Source organism: Scomber japonicus, chromosome 3, assembly GCF_027409825.1.
Source record: "Scomber japonicus isolate fScoJap1 chromosome 3, fScoJap1.pri, whole genome shotgun sequence".
Lineage (NCBI taxonomy): Eukaryota > Metazoa > Chordata > Actinopteri > Scombriformes > Scombridae > Scomber > Scomber japonicus.
This window is the reverse complement of record NC_070580.1, coordinates 35,425,668-35,433,534: the sequence shown is the minus strand read 5'-3', so window position 1 is coordinate 35,433,534 and position 7,867 is coordinate 35,425,668. Positions and strand designations below refer to the sequence as shown.

The window sequence follows — 7,867 nt, the reverse complement described above, 5'->3', positions numbered from 1 at the left end:
CACACACACATATAAGATTAACCGTTAACAAATATGCAAAATATCTACATCTGCTGTTTGCGAGCCTTGGCTTCAGCAAAGGCAACCACAATGTCCTCCATGTCCAAAGACCTGCGAACATCACACTCAATTGACATAATGGCCAGTCCTGTGAGCCTCTCTTGGCTCATGGTGGACCTCATGTCTTTATCAGCTTCAAAGTAGGGCTGGGGCCACGCGTCGACGTAATCGATTACGCTGACGCAAAAAATACGTCGACGCAAAAACTGTGCGTCGATGCGTCGTTTGAAAACAAAAAACGAGTAGCGGTAGAGGCAGCAGCAACGCAAGTGAGTCAGTTGACTCTGATCAATGTAAAAAACGAACTCGTAATTCTGTACCTGGCTGCCACATCAATGCTAACATTCCTCCACTCCAGGGTTCGAATTATAAATTTGACCCTAAGGGGGTCCCTATTTAAAAAAAAAAAAAAAAAAAAAAAATGTGCATACGCTTCAGGCTGTGTAGTGGGGGTACGTGATTCATGACGTCACCAATTTGCTTGCCATCCCTCAACATCATCAACATTCCCTCAACATCCTCTGCACATTCACGCAGGCTCGTAGCCGGAGATAATATCACACACACACACACACACACACACACACACACAATGTACGGTGAGGTTTGTCACTAGTGAGGCACTGACTTTTTCAACATTTTCAAACACATCCACAAAAATATTTACCAAAGAGGGCTACCAATAAGTTTCATATGTCATACCAGCTTGGTTCATATTTTAAATCACATCTTTGGCCCAGGCAGAACGAAAAATAAATGGCGTTCCAGTACCCTACCTCCATACACAGAGTATACCATACACAGAACAAACAACAGAGCATTATGACATTATAAAGCATATAGCACCACGGCGGATGCCAGACAAACAGGACTGAACCATGGCTGGTGCCCCAGACAAAACATACATGAACCACGGTGCTAGACAGAACAGGCCACAGAGCACCACGGCGGATGCCAGACAAACTGGACTGCACCACGGCGGGTGCCAGACAAACTGGACTGCACCACGGCTGGTGCCCCAGACAAACTGGACTGCACCACGGCTGGTGCCCCAGACAAAACATACATCATGTATGGAAGCGAGATCGATAAAAGATAGAGAAGTCTTCTTCGGAGTCCGAACTTGACATTCGCAAGCTCCAAACTTCCGTTTCAGTGCGCACATAGTGGTGTGGTGGTGAAGTACAGCCATATGCGTTGCGGTATAATAAACACGTTCAATACAAAGTTGTGAATGCATGGTGATCGGAATATGAAACGAGTTTTATTTATTTGGCGATATTTATATTTAAATGGTGATATATTTAGGGCTATTATGCTCATTAAGGTAATATGATATGACGCATTGAAGACCTTCACAGAAAATCAAGTTTGCCTCTTTCATAGGAGCCTTAGGGAAAGGGAGCTCAGCTCCCCTTGGCTCCCACGTAATTCGAACCCTGCTCCACTCCAATGCATGACTACATCATGTCTTGGATTAAACACACACACTACACACACATAGACACACATTACACACCGTATTCTAGAGTGAAAAGGCAGAGTGTATGTTCCTATGAATGAAGAGCAGTTTATCCTCTTAATGCACGCTGTTCCTCTTACGGGACGGGACGGATGTTAGTAGGTAGCGACACGTTCTTCTGAATGTTTTAAACACCAACCCTTAAAACATATATATTCATGCCGTGCATTGTTAGAAAGCTTAGATTGTCCTGATTCATTCAAGACCACTCACACATTGTATGGTTGCTCACAGCCGTAATAGTATTAGCGATTAGCTCGGCTAGCCACTCAGCTAAAGTAAGAACAGCTATAATGCTACATACCTTCAAAGTCTTCCCTTTATCCACAACGATCATCTTATGACTCAGGACTTTCTGTACAGCTCGCCAAATATCCATTCTTGTGAAATATGAAATCCGTTTCCATAAAACTGGAATATTTTCCTCAATATGTCAACATGTATTCAGTCCAACACGTAACGTAATAACACAAATAACAAACCATACACGGTCCGTTTATGTCATTTCCTGACCTGCGCGTCCATCTCAGAGTACACGTGACTAGATGTTTACAACCGTGAGCCTCTTCTGCTTCTGACGACACCACACACAAGCCAATCAGTGCTCAGGCAGTACATGCCTCCAAAGCATAGACTGTATATAAGAAAGCCAATGAGGACATGTGACCGACGGCAACGACAACTAGGCTTTGATTGACAGCTGTTCCAGCCTATGGACATATTCGGTGAAATGAAGTTGATAACCTTTTAGCCAATAGTCTGAGGTTTCCATCGGTGTATGACGTCGTTTAGGCTAAAAACATAAAAAATAGGGGCGTGTATTAAGAGGTTATATTTTGTTGGTTTAAAAAGAACACTGCTGCTGTTTATATTTCAACTACGAACTAGGAACATAGGTCCCGGGGAACATAGGTACAGTGTGGGGGGGGCCCCTTGAGGGGGATTCCGATAACAGTGTTGCTGCACTTTCCTGCATTGACCATCACAGCATTAAAGGGACGCGCACACAGTTTGTCGTTGCATTCAATTCAAAACCAGTCATTGTCTGGGGGCCCCCAGCCAGCTCGGGGCCCCAGGCAATTGCTTGGTTTGCCTGTCCTGTTGCGACGGGCCTGCCCATGGTTTCCGGTGGTACTGCTCCGATTGGTCCATATCCGTAAGCTTTATGGAAACGTGCAGAAATACGGACGAAATGAACGCAGAGCACGGAGAAAAAGCTCCGTCTGTATCCGTATTAATCGTTGAGCATAAATGGGCCTTATGAGGGCTCTTAATGCTAAAAAGACTGAAAATGTGTCAGATATCACTTGATATGACTAACTCAGACTGATGAAGCTCAATAGAAGCTGATCATCTACTTATAAATGACTGTGGACACATTGTGGATTTTGTCCTCCATCACTTCACATTGAAAGCTCATTAGAAGCAGATCTTTTAATAGTCAGTATAAACAGGTGGAATGATTACAGAGAGGAAAACCTGCCTGCTGCTTTAAGACACACTAGAAAAACAGTGAACTATTCCTTTAAATGTGCAGTAAACTCTCTCCAGTCTCTATAATTCATGTTCCTGGGTGGAAGCCAGTTTAAGAAAAGAAACTTTGATTTATTTATCGGCTGCTGGAGGCAGACGTTCAATAAATCATCCTCTGTGCTAATAAATCATTCTCCATGTATGAAAGTAAAAAAACAGACCGACATGTTTAATTTAGATTTATTAACGTCTTTATTAGACAAGCAAACAAAAAAACAAAAATACACAAAGCAACCATCAGTGATCTCATGACTCTCACTGCATACTTTAAGGCAAACATTTGTACTTCAGAAACTTTGTGTTAGCGGACGACAAGTCAGGCGTCAAACAGGAAGTGTGCAAAAACACGAGGAGGAGCTCAGAACAGATGAGTCGACATCAGATCAGAGAGTTTGTTTCACACATTAAAAATCAGGACAGTGAGAAATATATTAGGCTCAGCAGGACTGAAGCAGCGAGCCGAAACTCTCTAATCTGTCGAGTTGAAAACAAAAAGCCAGTTTGAGCTCTAATGAGCTGAGGAGTCGTGCTTTTTTCTCCACTTTTCTTTCCTCTGTTCATTTATTTGAACATTTATTCACATGTCACAGTTTAAAGAAGTCAATGATGTTCTGTGTGTTTTAATACCTGAATTCATGCTCTGAACACGGAGCTAATAAACTGATCATTTGATATAAAAGCAAACTTTGACAAGAAAAAAAAAAAATTTGAGCTCCTGAAGACGTAATAACTGAATAAATTAAACACTGGAGCAGCTTGGACAGAGGTAACATTTAAAATGATGAATCCAAACACTCTGTATATGTTTCAGTAGGTTTCACACATTACAAGCGATTCACATCTAATGACGCTTCGTTTCATCTCAACACAGTTAAACAGAGTCCAGATCAGAGCTGCAACTATTAGTCAATTAGTTGCTAACTATTAAAAATTAATCTCCAACTAGTTTGATAATTGATTAATTGGCTGGAGTCAGTTTTTGTAATTAAAATGTGTCTAGATTCTCTGATTCCAGCTTCTTAAAAGTGAATATTTTCTACTTTTATTTCGTCGTTTGTGATAATAAACTGAATATTTTCAGGTTTTGAGACACTGATCAATGTTTTTCACAATTTTCTGTCATTTTATAGACACAAAAAAACTAATTTATTGATCTATTAATTGATAATCCAAAGATTTACTGATAATGAAAATAATAGTCTTTAGTTGCAGCTCTAGTCCAGAAAAGCAGAATGACTTTTAAGAAATTAACTTTTAGTTTTTTTGAAGTCGCTGCTAATTAAAACGTTGAAGGAAACAGTGACGACAACTTTTCCCTTCGTGCTGTTCGCCTGCTGCAGAGCTTTTATTAAAAGGCGTAAAAACAAACAGCTACAGTTTGTTGTTTCGGCCTCATTAGTCACCAGTTTATATATAAAAATGTTCAAAGTTTTAGACAATCACAGAAAACTTTTTAAACAGTGGTTTTATGTTCAAACTGATTCCAAAAATAAGTCAGAAAAGTTTTAAATTCTGACTCTAAACTTATTTTCCAGTGATTACGACTGAGTTTCTGATGCAGCACCAAAACACACATAACACTAACAGTTTCATTATTTCCCTTTTAAGTGACATCACTCGACCAAAATGTCTTAAAATAAAATAAAAAATACAAAAACAGCAAGTTAATGAGGCAGAAATGAAAATAAAATCCCTTTTTTTCTCTTTGCATGTAACACGTTTAACTGAAAATGACACACTGAGGTCATAATGAGTCATAATCACAAAGAAACAAGAGTTAATACAGCATTTAGTCAAAATCATCATCACATCTGGATCCAGCTTAAAGGTTTTTATCTCCCTCAAACCCCCCAAAAAAACTCCATCTGACACCTGCTCGGTATTATTGTAAAGTTAATAACTTAATGAGAAGAGATTTAAACCCTTTAAACTCAGCAGGTTGATCACAATATACAAACACAACCCTCGGAGGTGCAGATATATACAGACGTGACTCTGTGTGTGTTTTATCTACAGTCACTTCTCATCGTCACTTCTGTCATTATTTTTGTTTTTACACCCCTGAGGAGTTTTTTTTATGACCTGAGAAGAAAAAACTGTAACTGCTCAAACATACGTAGAAAAATAGAAACCGTCTCCTCGTGTCTTTTTGAGCTGGATGTTTTTTGTTTTAGTTTTTTTTTTTTTATTCTCTCATAATTTCATCCGGTGCTCAGAGGAATGTTTGCAGAAGTGAAGCAGACCTGGGTCGACGCCAGCTTCAGTCCGCTCACAGTGCAATGCATCGTGGGTGCGGCTTCTTGGCACCTTTTTTAATTTTTTTTTTTTTTTTGGAGGGGGGCACTCGAGTCCTCTGTGCCAGATCAGACTAATGAATCCAGGAAATAAAAGCTTTGTTGAATCTGCTCCATAAATTTGTCGACCCAGGCCGCCCGCTTTCTTTCTTTCTTTCTTTTTTTTCTTTTTTTTTTGTGCTTACGTAGGAAGAAAAATAGATGCTAGTCACTGAAGTAAAAGAAGAGAAGAAGAAGAGCAGAGTGGTGAAACAAAGGTCAAACTGTTAGCATCTGATTCCCTTTTTTAAAAAAACTAACATTTTGTGCAGTTTTTAACATTTTTAACTATTAAAAAATTGTGAAACATGAACTCCAGTTTGAGATGAAGGCGTGTGTGTCGAGTCAACCTTTTTAAATAAAGACCAAAATGTGACTGTTTAAGACCCGAAGAGGAAAAATAAAGAACATTAGACAAATCTAAAAAATAACATATAAATTTTGGTTAGAAATATTAATTTTGTGCTTCCTTATTCTGTCAATCATCTTGTGACTCAATGACCATCTGTTAATTCTGAGTATTTATCTGTAACTCGAGTCAGATAACAAGTTAAATCCAAACATCCAGGCCTTAAATGAGAGCTGAATAAACGAGGAGTTCTTGGAGGGAAAACTGTCTCACTATGAGTCGTTTAAATAATGATATCGTACTCTACATCGAGGAATCCTCATTCATTAAAATTTTAGAGCCACTTTCCTTTTTAGCTGCTTTATCATTCTAGTAACTTCTGGTTGAGAGAGACAAACATGGAGCTCAATATAATAAAACAAGCTTCTTATGTAAAGCTGAATTATAAGAAGAGATTTAAACATATTCAGCACTGGACGTAAAAACAGAAAACTTTCTAAACGTAACATGGACCAAATTAAAATGACTGAATATAAAATGTATTCATTATGTTTAAAGTTCACAGTGAGGAACAGTGGAGGGTTGAAGAGGTTCAATCCTTTTTATCGTCACTTCTTTGAGTCAGAAATACAAATTCAATACTGATAGCTAATAATTGATTTGTTCACCTTTTCATCATTTAAAGGTTTTGAATGTGACCTGATCATCATGTAGCTTCAGGTCGACCAACATCTGACGACGTGAACTGAACAAACTAATCATTTGTATTTTCAACTTTTTTGTTTTTGTGGATTTTCTAAACTTTTCATGAAGAGGAAACGAATAGACACGCTCATCAGGACCAGAGTAGGACGAAATCAATGATAGGAAACAATTAAACAAACTATCTGATGAGTACCTGATGAGTCAAACAGTTATGATGATTTTGTACCACATGATCAAGCAAAAAAAACTAACTCAAGGGTCTTTAAACAATCAAAACTTGAAATAACAGAAAGAAACATGAACATCCAGATCAGCTGTGGATGATTAAAAAAAAAAAAAAAAAGTTCAAGTGTCATTTGTGAAACTGGAGAAACAAAAACTTTAAGACTCCAGATTATCTCGAAGGCAGGAAGGAGGGCAAATGGGTCTCAAATGAAACCTGACACAGGAAGTGTCAATAATCCCCGTCAAACAGAGAGGAGCTCCTCGGACGTAACCAACGCAGCAGTTTGATATCCAGAGTGAAGATCAGAGTTTTCTAAATCACAACGTTTCACAAACTGCTGCAGAGAAGAATAAAGAGGTGAAACTTGATCCGGTTGATTCTGCGAGGAGCTCGGCAGATTTCTCCTCAGAAGTTCTGCTGCCGTCGTTTTTTGGCCTCGATGGCGTCCAGGATGGGCTGCCTCTTGGTCTGATAGCGCTGACGGATCTGCTCGATCTCCTGCTCCATCTGAGGGTCCAGAGAGGCCAAACGCAGCCGCAGCTCCTCCACCGTCCACGTGCTCACCTACACCAAGACACAACAAACTGTCAGATATCGGTCTCAAACTAACACACACACACACACACACACACACACACTTATAGTCTGATAATCTTTTTACTATCGAATAAAACTGAAGCTGCAATGAGGATACTTTACTCTGACAAGGAATAAAAAGCCTGAAGAGCAACAGAGATGTACCTTAAACCAAAAGTAAAACTCTCTGCACTGGTTGTTTCTCATTTTAATAACATTTCTTGATTAAAACATTAATTGTTTCATGACTGATAAACTTTTAAGATGTGTGTCCACTTCCATCAGATCCTGGTGGCCAATAACCAGACCAAGAGGATTGAGATCATTAACTTCAGTAAAGTATCAACACAACAAAAAGTCCTGCATGAAAACCTTCCTACAGTAAAAGTACTGCAGTAGCTAGTTAGCTAGTTTAGTCCAGTGGTTCCCAACCTAGGGGTGGGACCCCTCCAAAGGGTCAGCAGATAAATGTGAGGGCTGGTGAGATGATTAATGGGAGAGGAAAGAAGAAAAAACAAAGTTCTGATTCACAAATGTGTTTTCAGTTTTTGGACTTTTTCTCT

General features: G+C 39.2%; 1 protein-coding gene across 1 annotated transcript in view; it reads right to left on the bottom strand.

Moving 5' to 3' along the window:
* Positions 1-7,055: 7,055 nt before the first annotated feature.
* LOC128356223 (serine/threonine-protein kinase 4-like) overlaps positions 7,056-7,867 on the bottom strand; it is a 43,568-nt gene continuing 42,756 nt past the window's right edge. Inside the window, exon 11 of the mRNA XM_053316705.1 lies at positions 7,056-7,292. Within this exon, the coding sequence (XP_053172680.1) occupies positions 7,134-7,292 (159 nt within the window). The 3' untranslated portion in view covers positions 7,056-7,133. The remainder of the gene's footprint in view (positions 7,293-7,867) is intronic.